Source organism: Punctularia strigosozonata, assembly GCF_000264995.1.
Source record: "Punctularia strigosozonata HHB-11173 SS5 unplaced genomic scaffold PUNSTscaffold_19, whole genome shotgun sequence".
NCBI classification, from domain to species: domain Eukaryota; kingdom Fungi; phylum Basidiomycota; class Agaricomycetes; order Corticiales; family Punctulariaceae; genus Punctularia; species Punctularia strigosozonata.
Genome location: NW_006767451.1, coordinates 12,432 through 31,342, shown reverse-complemented (window position 1 = coordinate 31,342; position 18,911 = coordinate 12,432). Strand labels below are relative to the sequence as shown.

At 54.2% G+C, this 18,911-nt stretch overlaps 8 protein-coding genes across 8 annotated transcripts; 2 read left to right on the top strand and 6 right to left on the bottom strand.

Moving 5' to 3' along the window:
• Positions 1 to 234: 234 nt before the first annotated feature.
• Positions 235 to 2,516, bottom strand: PUNSTDRAFT_93154 (chaperonin GroL). The gene is made up of 5 exons (XM_007388487.1): positions 2,290 to 2,516; positions 2,185 to 2,235; positions 2,066 to 2,126; positions 1,538 to 2,005; positions 235 to 1,486 (listed from the first exon to the last, which is right to left on the bottom strand). Exons 1-5 carry the CDS (start codon positions 2,465 to 2,467, stop codon positions 451 to 453), a joined length of 1,794 nt encoding a protein of 597 aa, XP_007388549.1. The 5' UTR covers positions 2,468 to 2,516; the 3' UTR covers positions 235 to 450.
• A 254-nt stretch (positions 2,517 to 2,770) lies between these two features.
• On the bottom strand, positions 2,771 to 3,675 carry PUNSTDRAFT_146604 (uncharacterized protein; the record flags this gene model as incomplete). Its single annotated transcript, XM_007388486.1, has 4 exons — positions 3,212 to 3,675; positions 3,086 to 3,152; positions 2,882 to 3,029; positions 2,771 to 2,817 (listed from the first exon to the last, which is right to left on the bottom strand). The coding sequence occupies exons 1-4, from the start codon at positions 3,505 to 3,507 to the stop codon at positions 2,771 to 2,773; spliced, it is 558 nt and encodes a 185-aa protein (XP_007388548.1). The 5' UTR covers positions 3,508 to 3,675.
• A 629-nt stretch (positions 3,676 to 4,304) lies between these two features.
• On the top strand, positions 4,305 to 6,154 carry PUNSTDRAFT_93149 (uncharacterized protein). Its single transcript, XM_007388485.1, has 8 exons — positions 4,305 to 4,363; positions 4,415 to 4,563; positions 4,670 to 4,758; positions 4,818 to 4,890; positions 4,950 to 5,016; positions 5,070 to 5,161; positions 5,258 to 5,833; positions 5,887 to 6,154. The coding sequence occupies exons 1-7, from the start codon at positions 4,335 to 4,337 to the stop codon at positions 5,350 to 5,352; spliced, it is 594 nt and encodes a 197-aa protein (XP_007388547.1). The 5' UTR covers positions 4,305 to 4,334; the 3' UTR covers positions 5,353 to 5,833; positions 5,887 to 6,154.
• Positions 6,055 to 7,104, top strand: HTP1 (heme-thiolate peroxidase; the record flags this gene model as incomplete). The annotated part of the gene is made up of 6 exons (XM_007388640.1): positions 6,055 to 6,176; positions 6,236 to 6,309; positions 6,364 to 6,475; positions 6,530 to 6,555; positions 6,619 to 6,842; positions 6,898 to 7,104. The coding sequence occupies 6 exons, from the start codon at positions 6,055 to 6,057 to the stop codon at positions 7,102 to 7,104; spliced, it is 765 nt and encodes a 254-aa protein (XP_007388702.1).
• Positions 7,105 to 7,435: 331 nt separating this feature from the next.
• On the bottom strand, positions 7,436 to 7,991 carry PUNSTDRAFT_138805 (uncharacterized protein; the record flags this gene model as incomplete). Its single annotated transcript, XM_007388484.1, has 4 exons — positions 7,436 to 7,581; positions 7,638 to 7,705; positions 7,767 to 7,854; positions 7,904 to 7,991. The coding sequence occupies 4 exons, from the start codon at positions 7,989 to 7,991 to the stop codon at positions 7,436 to 7,438; spliced, it is 390 nt and encodes a 129-aa protein (XP_007388546.1).
• A 963-nt stretch (positions 7,992 to 8,954) lies between these two features.
• Positions 8,955 to 12,055, bottom strand: PUNSTDRAFT_138804 (uncharacterized protein; the record flags this gene model as incomplete). Its single annotated transcript, XM_007388483.1, has 12 exons — positions 8,955 to 9,070; positions 9,121 to 9,356; positions 9,411 to 9,850; positions 9,913 to 10,040; positions 10,096 to 10,198; positions 10,255 to 10,347; positions 10,408 to 10,493; positions 10,546 to 10,813; positions 10,877 to 11,326; positions 11,384 to 11,401; positions 11,458 to 11,481; positions 11,546 to 12,055. 12 exons carry the CDS (start codon positions 12,053 to 12,055, stop codon positions 8,955 to 8,957), a joined length of 2,472 nt encoding a protein of 823 aa, XP_007388545.1.
• A 624-nt stretch (positions 12,056 to 12,679) lies between these two features.
• PUNSTDRAFT_76791 (S-adenosyl-L-methionine-dependent methyltransferase) lies at positions 12,680 to 14,578 on the bottom strand (the record flags this gene model as incomplete). Its single annotated transcript, XM_007388482.1, has 9 exons — positions 12,680 to 13,107; positions 13,167 to 13,227; positions 13,280 to 13,431; positions 13,488 to 13,690; positions 13,750 to 13,842; positions 13,896 to 13,981; positions 14,034 to 14,077; positions 14,166 to 14,295; positions 14,348 to 14,578. 9 exons carry the CDS (start codon positions 14,576 to 14,578, stop codon positions 12,680 to 12,682), a joined length of 1,428 nt encoding a protein of 475 aa, XP_007388544.1.
• A 781-nt stretch (positions 14,579 to 15,359) lies between these two features.
• On the bottom strand, positions 15,360 to 18,214 carry PUNSTDRAFT_93143 (P-loop containing nucleoside triphosphate hydrolase protein; the record flags this gene model as incomplete). The annotated part of the gene is made up of 10 exons (XM_007388481.1): positions 15,360 to 15,564; positions 15,616 to 15,976; positions 16,035 to 16,157; positions 16,207 to 16,282; positions 16,339 to 16,488; positions 16,545 to 17,509; positions 17,575 to 17,696; positions 17,761 to 17,819; positions 17,905 to 18,018; positions 18,074 to 18,214. 10 exons carry the CDS (start codon positions 18,212 to 18,214, stop codon positions 15,399 to 15,401), a joined length of 2,277 nt encoding a protein of 758 aa, XP_007388543.1. The 3' UTR covers positions 15,360 to 15,398.
• Between the last annotated feature and the right edge of the window lie 697 nt (positions 18,215 to 18,911).

Here is an 18,911-nt window from a genome sequence, read left to right as displayed (position 1 = left end):
GGGGGGGGGGGGGGGGGGGGGGGGGGGGGGGGCGCGGTCACAGTGAAATGGATCGCCCGGAACGAGTTTATGAATATGGTACGATCGGGTAACCCGAAAGTTTCCAGTCGTCGACGCGATCCTCGAGGCGCGCGGCCGCTCGCAACACTCGGAATGGATCCGTTCTCATTGGAAGGACTGACATAAACACCGTCGATTGGTGGCGAGCGGCGATCCAGCAAAGAATAGGGAAGCGGTGAGTGGTGGATTGTATTGCGGATTGAGCAGCGTTAGCAAAGTACGTATAACTATAAGGCACATAACAGTAGCGAATGCGACGTGGGGATCGTGAGTAGTGCGAAGAATCGTGCGACAGAAACAGATAACAACAGCCCATGATGCAGGATACTTTTGTGGAGATCAACCCACCAAAGGCCATCACCCGGCCTCTGGCCCGCGGTTTTCGTCCATCTAATACATGCCGCCCATGCCGCCCATACCGCCCATGCCACCCATCGGTGCCGCTGGGGCCTTCTCCTCGGGAGCCTCGACGACGCACGCCTCACTCGTGGTCAACAAGCTGGCGACGCCGGCAGCATCAACCAACGCCGTCCTCACGACCTTCAGCGGGTCGACGATGCCGGCCTTGATCATGTCGACGTACTCGCCACGGCTGGCGTCGTATCCCCACTCAAACTTGTCCTTGGCGCCGTACTGCTGGAGCAGGGTGCCGACGATCACGCTGGATTCTTCGCCGGCGTTCTTCAGGATCGTTCGCGAGGGATGGGTGAGCGCGCGGCGGACGATGGAGACGCCGAGGTCCTGATCAAAGTTCGCCGTAGCGATCGGCTTCGCGTCGGGTGAGACAGGTGAGGAGGTGGACGCGCCAGCCGCAGGGGAGTTGGTCGCGAGCGCGAGGGACGCCTTAAGCAGCGCAACACCGCCACCGGGAAGGATACCCTCCTCGACGGCCGCGCGGGTCGCGTTGAGCGCGTCGTCGTAGCGATCCTTCTTCTCGCCGACCTCGACTTCGCTAGCGCCACCGACCTTGATGACGGCAACACCGCCGGAGAGCTTGGCAAGGCGCTCCTGGAGCTTGGTCTTGTCGTAGTCGCTGGTGGTGGGGTCAGAGATCACGCCGCGGATCTGCTCGCAGCGAGCCTGGATGGCGTCCTTGCCGCCATCGCCATTGAGGATGATGGTATCCTCCTTGGTGATAGTCACGCTACCCGTGGATCCGAGCATGTCAGGGGTCGCAGCATCGAGCTTGACGTCGACCTCATCCGTGAAGACAGTGCCGCCAGTAAGGATAGCGATATCGCCAAGGATGTTCTTGCGGTTGTCACCGAAGCCGGGAGCCTTGACGGCGGCGACCTGGAGCTGGCCACGGAGCTTGTTGACAATGAGCGCGGCAAGGGCTTCTCCGTCAACATCCTCCGCGATGATGAGCAGAGGACGGCGCTGCGACACAGCGGCTTCAAGGGAGGGCATGAGGTCGGCGAGAACACTAACAGAATATTAGCCGGAAGATCAGCGAGTCGTATAAACGGAGACCTACGAGATCTTCTTCTCCGCGAGGAGGATCAACGGCTTCTCAAATTCGACCTTCTGCGTCTTCACATCCGTAATGAAGTAAGGAGAGATGAAACCACGGTCGAAGCGCATGCCCTCCGTGATTTCGATCTCATCCTCGATCGTCTTGCCCTCCTTCACGGTGATCACACCCTCCTTTCCGACCTTCTCCATCGCCTGTGCAATGAGACCGCCCACGTGGGTATCGCCGTTCGCGGAGATGGTCGCCACCTGCGCAATCTCAGAGGTGGTAGTGATCGGCTTCGCGTTCTCGGAGAGGAACGCGACGACGCGGTCCACGGCGGCCTGCGAACCGCGGCGGAGGTCCATAGGGTTGCAACCGGCGGCGACGTTCTTCACACCTTCCGAGTAGATGGCGCGCGCAAGAACAGTCGCAGTCGTCGTACCGTCACCGGCGATCTCATTGGTCTTTTGAGCAACGTCCTGTACAAGCCTGAAGCGGAAGTGATGAACACTCCCAACCTCATTACCAATAACGGATGGGGGAGCTCACCGAGCACCAAGGTTCTCGAACTTGTCCTTGAGCTGTATTGACTTCGCGACAGTAACACCATCTATGAAACGATATATAAGTTACTCGAAAGGTCTGAGTGGAACCGCAAGCACACGTACCCTTCGTGATTTTCGGGCCGCCGAATGACTGCTCGATGATCACATTCCGGCCTGCAACGCGATGTTGAGCGAACTCAATAAAAGCCAATTGGCCATTGGACGTACCCTTGGGCCCAAGCGTAACGCTGACCGCGTCGGCAAGAACATCGACACCCTTGAGGATGCTCGCGCGTCCGTCGTTCGAGAACTTGATTTCCTTGTGCGCACCGCGAGCAAGCACAGGCTTGACGGCAGCGGCGGCACGACGGAGAACGCTGGAAGACGAGGAGGCAGAGAGGGACATGGCGAGACCAAGGAACAAGGAGGGGGAGGTGGAGAGGATGAGAACGGGGTGCAAGAACGGGGATGACGAGGCGGATGCACTTGAAAAACTCGGCCGGGGAAATTTCGAGAAGATGCACGTGCGCGTTCCCGGAACGCGCTTCGGAGGTTCCCGGGGCCTTGTCGACCCCTGGTCACCGCACGCGGCACGCACATCACACCAGGCATGCAAATCGTATCTCTAACCCGCAAAAAATCTATCTCGCTCATTAGACCATTCAACGTACAATACAAGGAAGCTATCTGCGAAGCAATGCAACTCGGCCTACGCTTTACCATGCCTTCGCTTTCTCTCGACGAGGATGTAACTGACTGGATAGTCAAGCAAATATCAGCACGCTGCTGCGGTCTTCCGCAGATATGGTTAGCGACTCACTGATGAGTTGATCAAGTGCGCCGACGGCCTCAGGCTTGACCTCGAGCCATGCATGCTTCGACATACGGAAGAAAAAGAAATGACGCTTGTGTGGGTGGTACTTCGCAAGTGGCTCGGGCTTCTCTGCTTCCTCTGACGCCTTTAAAAGCTAGATCATTGCGCATCAGACGGTTGTGTCTCGCCGAGCGTGTATCAGATGCTTACAGCCAATTTTCCCTTCTGTTTATCCCATCTGTACTCCTCACCGGTCTCGGATACCCAGGTCGTGGCGCTGGTCCAGCGAATGTCAGCCCTACTCTCTACATTGCACGGCACTAAGCCAGTACGAACCCGTTCGCTTCCTGCTTGAGGAACTCGCTCGCGTCGACCCACTGGGCGCCTTCGCCTCCGAGGCGCACGCGCTCCTCGGCGCCGGGCGAGGCGGCCTTTTCGATCTCGGCGATGAGCCGGACCTCACGGCTCTCCACGTCGACCTTGTTGATCTTGGTGATGTTCGGGTGCCAGTACCGGGTGACGATCTCGTATATGAACTTGTCGTCGTCCACGGACACCGTCGTGTTCCGCACGCTGTTCGTCGTGAACTCGAACTTGAGCGGCGGGTCGGGCTTCTTGGCGGCGCGCGACATCGTTGCGAATTACGAGAAAGGAGAGAGGGGCGGGAGATGCGAAAGATGAAGTTGGAAGTTCGTCTTTGCCAAGCGGAGGCGGCGGGTAGACGAGTTATATCTGCGTTTCCTGTTCCCATCGCGCGGGTACGTGTGCGCACAGAACGTGGCGCAGACCGGTCGGGAACGGTCCACCGTGTAGCAAGCCATGCAGGAGCCCATACACGCTGCGTCGGCTGCCAAGTGCGGACGGCCTGTTCCCACTCCGGGACCGGGTGCGGCGGCAAGTTGTCAGACCTTCGCACAGGCTTGGAGAAGCGTGCGACCGGGGATTGTCCTGTCCGTCCGCGTCTGCTGCTTTCCATACCGACGAACACAGCATCGTATTAGTCTCCGAAGTCATCGCACGTCGATTTCCAAGGGCGGTCTTCGATCATGCAGCGAGGATGTGTAGCATCCGAAGATCCCACTGAGCAATAATGGTGCCGGCAGTCTGTGAGATGCCGTGGGGTACCGTATGTCGCTCCAGTACGAACAGTCGTCACACGGCAAGGATAAGATGGGATGGAAGTCGTAGCTTGGACCAGAGCACCGTCCTAGCCGGCACATATAACCCTGCACATTCGCGCCCGCGTCGTACCTTCCAATCGTTTTCCCTGGTGCATAGTCACGGTCCTGATCAGAGTGAAGGCAGGCGCGAAGTCGCGCTATGTAGCCAAAACGTAAGTGAGGCGTGAGAACGACCGGACCGGGTTGCCGCCGCCCCCGATTACCTCACCGAACCCCGCATTTCCGAAGGGGGCGTCTCCACTCGCCAGCGCGTCCCTTGTCGTTCGCAATCGTCCACCATGGCCTCCAGACTCTTCCGCGCCTACAAGTGAATGCTCACTATAACTCTCGAAGATCGTTGCTCATGTCTGTCCTGCAGCTCCGTCCTTCAGCGCCGACCGATGCTTGCGCAATGCGGTACGGCCGCGTTCCTGTTCGGCGCAGGCGACGTGCTGGCGCAGCAGGCCATCGAGAAGAAGGGAAAGAATCACGACCTGGCGAGGACAGCGCGACTGAGCTTCTATGGAGGTGAGCCCACAATCCCGTTTACGGAGTAAAGTGGCAGGTGATGATAAGGCGTTTGCGATACGGTCACCCTTTGATGCATGGCTCGTGCTGCCATTGGCTGTCGTAGGATGTCTATTCGGTCCGATTGTCACGAAATGGTTCCAGTTCCTGAGCCGGATACAATTCGCGAACAAAAAGCGGGGCGTGGTGTACATGGTGCGGTCGTCATATCTCAGCCTCACTATCGGAGTCTAATTTGTCTGCGCGACATCCAGGTATGGATGGATCAGTTCCTTCTGACTCCCGGGATTGTCGCATTCTTTTTCGGGTCCATGTCTCTTCTTGAAGGTGCATTCTTTACTGAGCTCACCTCCGTGTCATGGCCTGTTCTGATGGTTATACCCCAGGCAAGGGCCTTGAAGGTGCCAAGGAACGTATAAAAGAAAATTATGCTCCCACTCTCGTTAAGAACTGGTAGGCGTCTCTTGACGTACCTTTGGAGCTGCCGATGTTAACTGTCGCATCAGGGGTGTATTTATTCCTGCGCAACTTATCAACTTCGGTCTAGTACCGCCTCACTTCCGTTTTGTCTTTGTCGGCGTGGTCAGCTTGTTCTGGAGTGCGTTCTCTCTTCTATCCTGCTCGGATCCCAGTGCCTACCCTAAGGCTGTTGCTATGTGCTTCTCAAGACCGCTGTATTGACATGATCACACAGACACGTACCTCAGCGCCGTAAACGCGGCTGCAAAGAAGGAAGAGGACCCCGATGCCATTGCGGCAGGTGCGAAGGAGCTTGCAAAAGTGGATTAAGCACCATAACATTGGCTTGCGCCCGCCTGCCTGCTCGGTGAAGGCATCTCCTCGGCCAAGCGATTGCGTACCACCATCACTAATGCCCTACTGTGAATAGATACATGTACATATAAACGCTTGTGCTACGACGTTGAAACTTCTAATCGGACGAAGGCTGCTTAAAAAACCACGCTCCCAAGTTTTACTCGTCGAGGATTGTCCCGGCACGATAGTTGCGCGTCATAACGCGGGCGCGGTTGCACAAGAGGTCGTTCGCCGCAGCTCCGCGATATATCCTCGCGCGTCATACATTCTAAACTGGTTCGGGGAAGTGACGACGTACTGCAAACGACTAGCAATCATCTGATACGCACGTTGCCACTGCATGTTTTTACGTCCCGAAGAGCGCAAATCCGAGTGTCAAACCAATACCATCCTCTGGTTCCTCTCACTCCGCGTGGATGAATGGAATACACCCGAGGTTGGCAATTCAATGCAGGCATGTGTAGCCTCACCTTCCGGTACCCACGACCTATACTTAAGAGACTATAGGGAGCTCGCCGGTCACTGCTGGGCTCTCGCCAGACGAGACGTCACTCGTTCTATTCTGGTGAAGTCATGTCAGTGAAGCAACATCGCCAAATGATGAAGAGGTCTCACTTAAAGAATGCATTGTACTCTGCGTTCTCCTCGAGGTTCCACCCTATCCAGTGCCACGCGATGTTGACTATCTACACGGCTCTGATCTTCCTTTCAGTTGCGTTCGCCCAGAGCCCACCTGAATGGATACCTGCGTCGCAGATTTCAGGCGCCGTCCGCTCCCCCTGTCCCGGTCTGAACACGTATGAGATCGCAGTACAACGAAGAGAACGTCGTAACGCCACTTACCAATCCCCCTCAGGCTCGCAAACCACGGTTTCCTGCCCCGCGACGGAAAGTCCATCTCGATTCCTACCCTTGTTACTGCTTGCCAAGGTTTTTAACGCTTATACTGTTGGTAAAAATATTGATTCACAAAGATGCGCGCAGATGGATTGAACGTTGGAGCTGACTTCTGTACCGTCATCGGGACGACTTCCCTTCTTTCGAACGGCGCCATAGCGAAAGGAGGATTGATATTTGACCTGGACGATTTGAACGAGTAAGCACTAATCATTTCTCTGACTCACCTCGACGGCATTGATCGACGATTCAGGCACAACTTCCCCATTGAACACGATGGTGAGCACAGAAGTCCGGCGTGAAATCGATATGCCTGCCTCCGCATCTCACGCCCTGATACAGCTTCAGTCTCTCGCGAGGATGCGTTCTTCGGCGACAATCACGACTTCAATACGACTATATTCCAGACACTCAACAACTCCGCTGTCAACGGCTTCTACACCACAGAGACGGCCGGGCTTGTCCGCCAAGCTCGCCTCGAAGACTCCGTCGCTCGTAATCCTAACATTACATGGCTCGCCCAACATGCACTTATCGCGTATGGCGAGGCGGCGTTATACTTATCAGTGCGTCCGTGATGACTGGGCGACGATTCCTTCCTGACACGGAATCTCCTGGCAGGTCATGAGCGCGCCGATCATTGCCATGGCGCCTCAAAGCTTCGTCAACATGCTGTTCGAACAGGAAAAACTCCCTTTCGAGCTCGGCTGGAAGCCTAGTGTGGTACAAACCAATTTCGCAACCCTCGCCGCCACTGTCGCACAGATCCTCGTCTTTGCGGATGACGAGCAGCTTGAGGTCGCGGAAATTACCGAAAGTGAGTATTGATGCACGATCTTCGTGATTGCCTGCTGTACCTTGGACTCAGGTAATATCAAATTGGCATTCGGAGGATTGAGCACCGATTTTCCGTTGGACTTGGGGCCAGATCTACCTATCAGTCTCTGAAGTGTTCTAGGGCGCCCCTCAGCTTCTTTTCTTGACCGAAATGAGTGTTTCGAGATATGACTCGATGTTGTCCAGATATGCGCATCGGCAAGACAACTTTCATTGCTCAGTATGCACTGCCATCAATATCACCGATATAGTATCCTCGTCCAACATCCCCGCTGGGACAACGTCATGAGACAACACTTGCCAGCGTCGCCCCGCAAACCCACTAGTCGAAGTCCCATGTGACGCCAGTCAACCTGCCTACGCTGGGGTCTGCGAGCTGACTGAACGCCGCCGGCGAGAAATCAAGGTCGAACTGCGCGCAACCGGGGCAAGCGTCCACGATGGTCACAGTGGCAGTCTTCCCTTGGACTAGAATTCATGAATCAATACAACTAAATGAGAGTAGATACACCCATATCACGCACAGTTCGCCGTGATGGTCTTCCCACACACGGGGTTAGCGTTTGGGTTCGCAGTGGCGCCTTGCAAGCTTCTGTGATAGGCAACAGAAATAATTGGCCGACAAGTTCAGCGCCGGTAAGAGCAAAACGTACTGGAACAACGTCGACGAAATGGCGACGATCGAATCGGATGCGCTATTGGTTTGACCGCATGCGCCCAGACCAGGCTCAAAGAACGTGACTAAAGCTACTCGGTTACAAGGCCCCTATCGATTTCGGGTGTAACCCACCGTCTCCGGTGTTGGTTCGGCGCGTAGGGGCGGCAAGCGCATAGACAACCAAGGCCGCAAGAGTGAACACCGATGCACGAACGAACATGTTGTTTTCGAGAGGGATGGGATGTTTAGGGATATGATAGACAACGGCGCCTGGCCTACAAAGCAAAGGAAAGTGACTGTACGAGATGATGGGGACCGACCGGGGTAAAGAATCGGAGAGCTGCGACATGCCCTCTTATACTGTATCCGCCTGCCAAAACGCGTGAAGCGACAACAATCCGCAGCACTCTGGTAGGCATCTACGCCAGCCCATAATGAATAGATCGCGGCCAGACCGGTTGGCAACGTCGCGATGGAGAGAAGGCAGACCATTGCGTAGCTGAACAGCCAGATATCAACACCGAAAGCACACCACAGCCGGATCATTGAATATTGCACAGGATGTGCCGGAAGGACAGTCAACTTGCCGCCACGTATTCCATACTGCGCAACGTCCGGGTGCGCACCGAGGAGAGTATGTTGCACAGAAAGTGAATGTATAAAGATGGCGAATGGATAGTAGCCGAAGCGTAGAGCGAGCGTCAAGGCGTTCTTAGTAAAAGCCCGTGCGAACCCTGTACACCGCCTACGGCCACCGCCAGACCTGCGTTTCGGACGCCGAATGTGATTTGTCGAACCACTGAATTACCGGATAGATTCTTGTAACAATCGATCGTGGGCCGTCGTGCATCACATGTGGAATTACAGGACGACCCGAGAGAGGTGGTGGCGATGGTGGTGGATCGCTAGCACAGGTCCCCCAACAGGAACGGCCCACATACCCCGAATGTTCACGGCTTGGCGCGTGGCCGACAGGCCGATCCACCTAATATGCTCGTCGTAACTACGATATACTCCTGCCATGTCGCAGGTATTGCGGATGATGAATAACAGCAAACGTTTCCATAAACGGCGACGCAACAGCATCGTCAGCAATATCCATCTGGCTGGCACTAGGCGTTGCCTGGGGGAAATCGAGGCAGTGACCTTCTGCTCCCGTAAACGCGAAGATTCGGAGTCGGCGTCACATTGCCATCGAGTTCCCGTGCTGAATGAGCCTCTTCAAGCCGTGACGTAGCATCTCCTGCTTCGCAACAAGTTTAGCAACACCCTGGCCCTCTTCATTTCTTCTGAGTATCTCTACGGATGGCGTCAGCAACGATCCCTCCAATGCACAAGCTATAGCATACCCAGCATCCGTTCCGCGATCCACAGGCCGAGAACAACATTTCCTCCTTCCGTCGAGGACGAGGCCTTGGGCGGTGCCCCAAGGCCAGCAGCGAGCATCTCACAGGTATTCAGCATCTGCCACGCGTGCTCCTCGGCCGTGTGCGTATAATGTGCCACTATAAGGGCCAGGACCAGGGCTCGAAGGTAGTTATCCTGCGCAGCTGCGGCCACGTCCAACGAGCGCTTCAAGTGTTGTCTAACCCCGTAGATGCGATGAGAACAATTATAGGAAAGGTATCAGGCGACGTACTTCGCGGAGATGATCTCAGTCGCCACGCCAGCCTCCACTATGTGAGCGATTGCGTCGAGCATACCCCCGGCCGCACGGCACTCCGTAATCACCTCCTTGGGATCGAAGCCTTCGTCCTCATCCTCATCCTCGCTCTCTGATGCCTTCCCAACCGCGACTCTAGCTCCTTCGTCTCCACGACTTGATCTCTCGCACCTTCGCCCGATCGCCAGTAGTACGTGGCCGGCTTTGGCAGCGGCCCTCACTACCAATCCTTCGCCTCTTCCACCGTATTCCCTCACATTCTCGTCCGATATGAACGCAGCCACCTTATAGAGCTCTCGCGCACGCGAAGAGCGACCAAGAGCGTGCGCGAGATGGGCATAGTGCAATGCTATCCGGCATGAGTATGAATCCCATATGAGGCTTGTGCGCGCATGCGCGATGAGAGAGTCGAGCGTCTGAAGCACAAGAGTACAACCGTAAGCGTCTACGTCGATAGGGACGACTGTCTCGTAAATACCTGCTTGGCTTTGTCCCATTCACTGCGCATTATGGATACCGTCACTAACTCGCACATTAGATCCGCCTTTATCCGAGCCAAACGCTGCTCCAGCTCGGAGACGTCTCCTGCACTCGCCCACGTCGGAACTGAACGAAACCCCACTGAGCTCCTGCAAACCTACCCAAGTATTAAAAAACTCACACAAGGCCGGCGGCGCCCCTGTCTCCTTGTCGGCCTTATCGAACTGAGCGAGACCTTGTTCGGCCCAGACTTTTCGCCGCGGCTTACGACCAACTGTGTCCCGCTATAGCGATGCGTTATCATCGGGCGCATCCTGTAGTAGAGCGGGTACTGAAGTACCTTAGAGGTGGCGCCAAGCAAATACACCAAATGCCATAATATTCGCGGGTGCGTCAAGCGCAAACTCAACGGAGGGCATGGATCAAGTGGTATCTGCTCCCAGGCGAATGGTCAGAAAACGCAGAATGCAGAATGCGGCCAATACGGACTCACCGTGATTGAGCTGTCTTTGAAACCTTCCAAGGCACCGGCATCCATCAACGCGTGTAGATGTTTAGACCGCGGGCTGGCCTGAGCAGCTGCCTAGACGTCCGTCGGCATTCCTAAGCCACACCTTAACCCGGGACGTACCTTCTCCGACTTGTGTATAATACACGACCCCCATGATGAGGACATGTAACGCCAGTGCCGTCTCCGTAGCATCCGCGAACGTTTGCATTTCCGGAAGATTATCAGAAGTGAACGAAGCATCCGCCTTCACCGGATCGGCCCTTGACTTCTTCTCCTCTGAAACGTTGTAGGATATGGCAAACGCTCGTTCCGCATCCGCAAGGACCCCGTTAGGTCCGGCGAGGAGATCATATAGTCCCGCTGACAGCAGTGTGCGGAGCTTGAGAACCTAGCGTGGCAAGGTTAGAGATGGGGGGACGTTGAACGAGCGCAGAACAGAACAAGCAATTACCGCCACGAGTTGCTTTATCCGGTCATGTCCGGCCTGTTGTGCCATTCCGTTCATCTTCTCCAGGTAATCTAACGCAGTCTGGACGTTGAGATCCATCCGTCGCGAAGAACCCGTTGGTCGGAACTTCGCAGGCGAGAAGGGCTCCAGTCGTTCTTGCTTTCTCGGGCTCAATTGCGGTGACGAGGCCGAAGAGGAGGTATCGGTGATCGTCGACACTAGATGCTCGATGGCGGTGAGGTATGCGGTATAGACTATATGCGGCGGATCTCGCAGCGACCAGCTCGCGTCTGCAACCACAACGCCGTGCGGATTGGGGTATGTGGAAGATGATGAAAATGACGATAGTAAACGCTTCATCACGTTGCGGGAGAACTTCTGTTTGCGTTGCCAATGTGCGAGGGTGGCTTGGTGGATGGAGAGGAGAGATCTGTAGACTTGCAGGGATGGATGCTACAACAGATAAGATGAGCCTCGCTACCACGCGGAAGATGGCCTAGGTTACGGTACCTTTTGTGAGAGCATAAGCTAATACGCCAAGCAAGTGTCAATATGCGCATATATGCGTATAAAATGTCGCGCACCCCTTTGGAGATCGCTTTATCCACCTACATTACGGAGTCTCGTGAGTACTATGACCGTGAATAGATCGAGGCGTATCCGGAGTCTCACCTCTGCCTCCACTCCATGTGCCCAATCCTCTTCTTCCTTCTCTGGCCAGCCACCTTCAATGATGCTCATACCGACCTCCACCAAACCAGTCCATGCTCTGCATTCTTCCTCCGGATTCAATCCAGGTACCATGAGACATTTCCGAAATGAGACCAGAGAGAGATGCAATGAGCGGGCGTGTAGCGGGTGATTGGGCGGTACGGCGAGAAGTTTCGGCAGTGAAAGGAGTAGAGCGGGGGCAGGAAGACGATTCAACTCCGCGGTGGTTTGTTCGAGCTGTTTGCAATTTCCTGCGACCTTGGAACCAAGAGGTGGGTGTGGCTGCTGCTGCGGATGCGAAGCGAGCAGGCGAGACGCGTTGGACGCGTCGCGGATCGGCGACGAGGGTGGCAGGGATGTCAGAGGCGACGACAACGGCTGCGAGGACGAGACCGGCGACAAGAGCGCGATTTGCGATGCGCTCTGGAGGCGCTGGCGCTTGTGAGGGCGTGGATTGGTATCGTGGGCCATTATGAAGGAGGTGCAAGGAAGAAAGAACGCGACGCGGCTAACACGACGCGTCTTTTCGGGCAAAGATAACCATAGAAAGCAATTTTTCCCTGCAAACATTTTCTGCATTCCATGTTAAGTACTAGAAAAGCGGCGGGTGCCCCGCGCGCCCACCTTCGCTTGCACCACGGTGACATTGATAATTCAGCATTTCCAGCCTCCACTGGTTCAGAATCCGTTGCTTCATCAAGCAACGCTGGACGGGTTCATGTTAGAGCGGTAACTGATGTGTAATATTAGCGTGAGAACAATATGTTATATTCCTGCCAAGTCGCATTTCAAGCCTCGTTTCAAGGCGTAAAAGTAACATAGGCTTCTAACATAAAATATGTCTAATTGCAAAGCTCACTGTAGAGTTAGTGATCAATAAGTTAAATTAAAACCAAAGTGGAATGAGCACGTGATGCGCATTTACACAGCCGTATTTCAGCACCGCCACGGTTGTACAGATTTCAGTCCGGAGAGATACCAGGTAAAGTATACTGAGCTACAATCATTGCTACAAAACGTAATAGACAGAATAAAACTTCGAGTAATATTCACAGAAACCAGGTGTTGTACAAAACTTATGAACCAAGTAACTTACTAAATCTTGGAGCAAACGACCTGGCTAATGCGACTCCCCACCGTCTGGTACACCTTCTCGATCTTCCATCCGGCCTGCTCCGCCATCTCTTTGAACTCTCCCAGGGTTCTCTCCTGACCGTTAAACAGCGCCGTCATGGCAAAGTCGATGAAGTACACCTCCGCACTCGCTTCTCCCAGATTAGCCAGCAAAGGGGACGGCACGTCAGGTGTCCACGAGCCTGGGTAGATCAAAGACGGCGGCGTGGGGCACGCGTACGGAACGACTTGATCGTTAATCAGGAGTAGGGTGTCGGGGGCAGCTGCGGCGTGCAAGCGTCTGAGGATTCTGACGCAATCCGATGTGGGCCAATCGTGTGTTATAAAACGCATAAAGAACATCGCGACCTTTCCAAGGTCGTCAGGTTGCGCATCGAAAAAGTCCTGACCTAGAAGGCAGAATATAAGCGTCATGCCCGACATGACGTTGTTCGCGCAGAACAAATACCTAGAAGGCTAACGCGACCGGAGTCCAGCAATGATTTCTTCTCCGCGTGTGCTTGCCACGTCTATAGCCTCAATATGTTAGTATTGGCTGAACCGTGTCACAACTCCACTCACCGGACCAGTGACCTGCTTGACTGTCTCTTCGCGGTCCTCGATGATAATCTTGAGGTGTGGCGCCTTCTTCGCAATCTCATACGACTCGGAGCCATTACCTCCACCGACATCGACTAGCAGTGAGCCGGCACGTAGTTGAGCCCAATCGAATCCTAACACACAGTGGGTTGAACAACGAGCAATAATATTATAAATTAAGGTCACGTACCTTTGAGCAACTTCAACTGAGGTCGTACACCGACAAAGCCTTCCATGGCAATCTGAATCCTTTGGAGATGCGCTGGATATTCTTCGTAAAAATCCCAAATAGATTTCTCCAAATTGAACGCTCGCTGGAAGGGAGTTTTGGACCAGTCGTTGGATAGCACAGTGTCTGGGATGTATGCAGACGCCTTATACACTTCATCTGCGCTGTGCTCAAGGTAGTCGATGAGAAGCCGTATTGATGTGCGACCTGTTTGGGTACTTACTTCTGCTCAAGGAGAGCTGTGATACCGTCTGTTCCGACATATTTCTCGCCTTGAATATTGGTAATGCCATTAACAATTGGCTTATCGCGTCTCCTGCGCAATGATATGAGTGGTACATCATGCTTATGAGGTGGGTTTATGCATACTGTCCCAGAGCAAGAACCGTGGCGCTGCTCCTCCCAGAATCCAACATGGAGGAAAGGCGATTGTTGGCAAACACGTTAGGACGCGTCTACAATTATCAGTGCAGTGGTGTCTTCACACGTCTAGTAAGACACACGCACCTCCTTGAATATGTAATGAGTTGCTAGGAGTCGGAGAGCTCTTTCTGTTGACATAACAATCCCGAATGTTAGCAAGCATGTTTATCTCGGGGGCGCTATCGTATCTAGTTAATGCACACGGCTTTCACCCACCTAAAGGACCAGCATCTATGCCAGACTTTGACGCTATCTCTGCGACATCTACGCCGTCCGGATCACCTTCCCGCAGTATCTCCGCGACGGCAGATTCGAGGCAGATCCTAAATGCCGATGGTATGTGAAACTAGTAGTATGTTAGAATTTTGATAGCATGTGATTATGTCCGACCGGCTTACGCAGTTGGCTCTATCGAGCAACGAAAGCCCCGGAAGCTTAAGCGTCGCAATGAGCTGAGATGCGGCAGATATAGCCAGGAAAGCAGAGCTGAGGACCTCGGGGTGGAGAGTGAGTTGTTCGGCTTTGCTGCCAGAGTCATATGTGTCATCGAGCGTAGGATGAGGCGTCTTGAGCTGGTCAGATATGCTCTGGATGACGGTTACGTTCTGGCTGATGATCTCAGCGAGCATGGTGATATCGGACGATTTGGTCGCCATGATAGCCAGCGACAGTGTACGGTATCGTTCGACGAGGCTGTTGAAGCCCGCCTACCCTGAGCGTGTATTTAAGGGCAGCCTAACCTACTGCGTTTGTGTTATACGGCTCTATACGATGACCGCGTTCGAGCGGGCGTGTCCAAGGTTGACACGCTGTAATCCGGTAGAGAACATACATGATATAGCCTCATCGTATACGCGATCTTCATGTCTCATAGGATGCTTTCGGAGGTGACAGCAAATGTATTGAAGGTGTCGCGGCTGGGACGAGACTTGTCTGCTGTGCCTCAGTCTCTGAAGAGCAGCTGATCAAGCAGCGGAGGAAACATGTTTGCCACTGTGTAGAAATGAGACCACGGAATGCCGCAGGCTCTCCTTTCCGGGCTGTCGGAGTGCGGATGCCATCGAGAGCGTCGGTCCGAGAGCACGGATTCAAGGGTTGCGGGGAAGGCAAGTCGCGCATGCGTGGGAGGCTGAATTGAGGACTTCTAGGTAGTCAGGGGAAAGTTAACGTTGCGACATGCACAAGAGATAGAAGTAAAACTAAAGAAAGGATAGAAGTTTGCGTCGAATGAATACAAGCCGGATCGGATCACAAACGATGTCAGATCGTCATATCACTAGGTCCAATGTCGGCGGTAAAGTGCCACGATACGACGCTAGTGATCCCACTCCTGCCACACGAACGAGCTAAATGGAGTACAACAGTAGCACACCAAGAAATTCATATTCATACAACCACTTCTACCGAAAGAAGAACGGGCCAATGAAGTACCAGCACCGTAACCCACAACTACTGCCTCGCCTTCTTTCTCCGTTTCGCGTCGCGCTCGGATCCATCGTCCGTCCGCCCGGCAAACTTCCCTGCTTTCTTATTCGCTACCCTTACTAGGGCTCGCTTTGTCTCTCCCTCCGGGAAACTACTGAGGTCGTAGTACTGTGGTGCATACTCCAGCAGCCTGCATGAGACATGAGTATGACGACGTTTCGTTCGGTCGACAACGACATACCATTCGGGTTTGATTTCGGTCACCGTGCGTATGTACGGTCGCGTCGTGAGCACGAACTCGTTGAAGATCACCCACTCCGGCTGGCCGTCCAGGCCGCAACTGGGGTGTAGGCCAACGACTTGGTTGTCCTTCACCGTCAAGTATTGGCCCTTCTCGCCTTCCTTGTGCGCGACTTGCATGAAGAAGCCGCACACGAGCGCCATACGCACGGCGATATATAGCTTGCGAGGATCCGTGATAGACATCAACTCGATCTCGAACCGTTCCATGTTCCGCAGCAGCTGCGCGCGCACGTTATCAGCCTGAGCCAAGGCGCGGGCGGAGAGGTAATTGGTCCATGTCCAGTTCTTGTCATTCTGGTCTGAGCAATACATTCATGAGAAGATCGTCGATCTTGATTGGGGTGCATACCAACTCACTTTGCATGTAGTTATTGTACACATTCAATAATGTCAGATGATCTCCGTCCGGGACAGTGAGGAGCGCCTTTGCGGCGTCAGCTTCCCGTCGCTGGTTGTTGGGACGAACCCAGATATTCGGTACTAAAGCTTGTTAGTGTACAGTGATGCGGTGAAAGAGTCACCATCGTACCTGATAACATCGCAGTGATGGTCAAGATCTCGTTGCTACACTTGAATTCCGGACTGATGATGAGAATCTTCGAGAGCTGAGCACGGCGAGAATCAGCCGCAACACAGCAAGGCATGATGGATGCGTGCGCACCTGAGGGTCAAGAGGGAATTCGGCCATCATGGCCCCTAACGGAGTCAAGTTGCCTTCATCGTCCAAAGCCGCGAGGTAGTTGAGCAGTTCCAGGGCGCGCATGAGTGTCTCCGGCGCAGGAGCGTCGACGTAGTCGAATCGTACAAGATCCTATAACACCGCGAGCTGGATGAGCGCACTGGCAACCAACGATGCAAGGGACATACCTTTATCCCCAACTTGACCAATTCGAGAACCGTGTTCGCCAAGTTGCTGCGGAGGATCTCCGGGTGCGTCTGCTCCTCAAGCTCCTTCATGAAATCCTTCTCCGTATACAGCCGGAAGCATTTTCCGGGCCTCGTACGCCCAGCACGACCTGCTCGTTGCTGCGCAGACGCCTTCGATATAGGGGATACCAACAAACTGTCGACTCGTATCCGCGGGTTGTATACCCTCTGTTTCGAAAATCCGGGGTCGACGACGTAGACGATACCTTCGATGGTAAGCGACGTTTCGGCGATGTTTGTCGAGACGACGACCTTCCTCCCGGGCGGCCCACCGCCAGAACGGGCAGAGGGCGCCGGGTCGAATATTCGTTGTTGTTGTGCGGGCGGTAAAGAGGAGTACAAGGGAATGCACACAAGCGGGCCGACAGAGTCGGGATCTTGGTTCATCAGGTCATCCGCCTCGATCTTGATCTTTTTGCAAGCGTCCTCGATCTCCTCCTCACCCGTCAGGAAGAGTAGGATGTCACCCGGCTCCTCAGCGCGGTGAATCATAAGGACCGTTCGTATCGCGGCTTCGACGTAGTCCGGTTCGGGTTCTTGCGTATAGAAGACCTCTACGGGATGCGTCCGACCGGGAACCTTGAACAGTGGGGCTGGTTGTGACCCGTCGCCAGTGATGCCGAAGTACTTTTGGAACTTCAAAGCGTCGAGCGTGGCGCTCATGACGATAATTTTGAGGTCGGACCGACGCTTAGCGAGGGATTTGAGAAGACCCATGAGGATATCGGTGGAGAGTGTGCGCTCGTGGGCCTCGTCCAGAATGATGGTAGAATACCGGGATAGTTCGTTGTCATTCATGGCTTCACGCAGAAGCATACCGTCCGTCATGTACTTCAGGAATGTCGTCCCAGGCTCGGTCATGTCCTCGAACCGAATCGAGTACCCGACTTGGCGGCCAAGTTGAACTACATAGCAGGAGCTTTTCTCAATACGAGTGGATCACAGACTGAAAAAGGGACATGTAACGCACCGTCCATCTCATCAGCCACACGCTTCGCAACGGACATCGCAGCGACTCGCCGAGGCTGCGTGCACGCAACCATCTTCCCCCTCGTATGCGGAAGATCTGAAAAGCAAACGAACTGCGGTATTCTGGACAAAAACGGCGAGCCGTTAGCGTGCATAGCTGCGTGCGCACACGAAAGGTGGATCTTACTGCGTCGTCTTCCCAGACCCGGTCTCTCCAACCATGACTATAATCTGATTGTTCGAAAACTTGTGTTCTGAAACATCAGCTTACACAATTTCAGGACCACTGAGAGCAGAAAACAGGACAGAAGTGAAAGGCCTGCAGGCTCACCATCGTCATGAACTCGTCCATCTGCCCAAACACCGGCAACTTTTTGCGCGCCTCCAAGATCTTCTTGTATTGCGGGGTGTGGGGTTGTTTCGTGAATGGGTTAATATCGCCATCCTGAAAACTACGCATTCAGCGTTGTGCAGACTGAGGCGAGACGAACGTAACGCACCAGAGCTTTGCGTACTTGTTCCCCTTTCACCCTACGCGGTACAAAACCGAACAGTGGCTCTTTGCTGGTCGCATCTCCGTTAGTCGCGCCTGATCCATATGCTTTCTTCTGTTTGTGGTGCGCGAGATAAGGATTGTCCATGGCGGCAAGAGTAAGGTATCGACCGAAGAGTAGAAGCAAAATCGAAAGGAAAACGCGGGTCGCTTACATCAACCGAGTTACCTCAATTTGGGGTTAGGGCTCGAGACGTTCGAAGCCTTGTCGCGAACGCCTACGTGAGTAAAGTGGCGCCAAGCGCCGCATTCCGACTCCCCCGGGGGGGGGGGTCATGGGAAAGCGGTTGATCGGGCCGGATAACGATCGATCGGCGATCGATCGGCCAGTGTGTATGGAGTTATTATCTTATCTTATCGTATAAGCGCCCAAAAATCCACCCAAATGCGGCAATTGTCATTACGCAGAGAAACCAAAGCGCAGTAGACCATACGATTACGTAACTGATTGTTATCAAGTCAGCGCTAACTTCGGCAACTCGGCAAACCGACGGATAACATTCGGAACTGATACTATCACATGATGTAAGCGATCCCACACCTACTATGTCACGCTGCTGCGTCCCATCTAAAACTAGCGCTCGTCCGTCCGATATTCGCGGATAATCACGCTTTATCACGCTTTTGTCACGTTTTGGCTGGGGTCACATCCCTGTCACTGTGACGAGGCCCATGCGCAAAAACCACTCCCTCCTTCGGGGAGTCGGAATAACAAAACCCTGATAATGCATGCCTAACTCGATTCCTTCAGTTACGAGGCAGGACATCAATTGTAATGGCGCCAC

What these genes read in the sequence shown, in the direction of transcription:
- PUNSTDRAFT_93154 (XM_007388487.1), bottom strand. Translation starts at nt 2,467, where the DNA reads ATGTCCCTCTCTGCCTCCTCGTCTTCCAGCGTTCTCCGTCGTGCCGCC. An exon ending in CGTTACGCTTGGGCCCAAGG is followed by an intron (nt 2,236 to 2,289) that starts GTACGTCCAATG and finishes ATCGCGTTGCAG; the next exon opens with GCCGGAATGTGATCATCGAG. An exon ending in CGGCCCGAAAATCACGAAGG is followed by an intron (nt 2,127 to 2,184) that starts GTACGTGTGCTT and finishes ATCGTTTCATAG; the next exon opens with ATGGTGTTACTGTCGCGAAG.
- PUNSTDRAFT_93149 (XM_007388485.1), top strand. Translation starts at nt 4,335, where the DNA reads ATGGCCTCCAGACTCTTCCGCGCCTACAA. An exon ending in AGACTCTTCCGCGCCTACAA is followed by an intron (nt 4,364 to 4,414) that starts GTGAATGCTCAC and finishes TCTGTCCTGCAG; the next exon opens with CTCCGTCCTTCAGCGCCGAC. An exon ending in GCGACTGAGCTTCTATGGAG is followed by an intron (nt 4,564 to 4,669) that starts GTGAGCCCACAA and finishes TGGCTGTCGTAG; the next exon opens with GATGTCTATTCGGTCCGATT.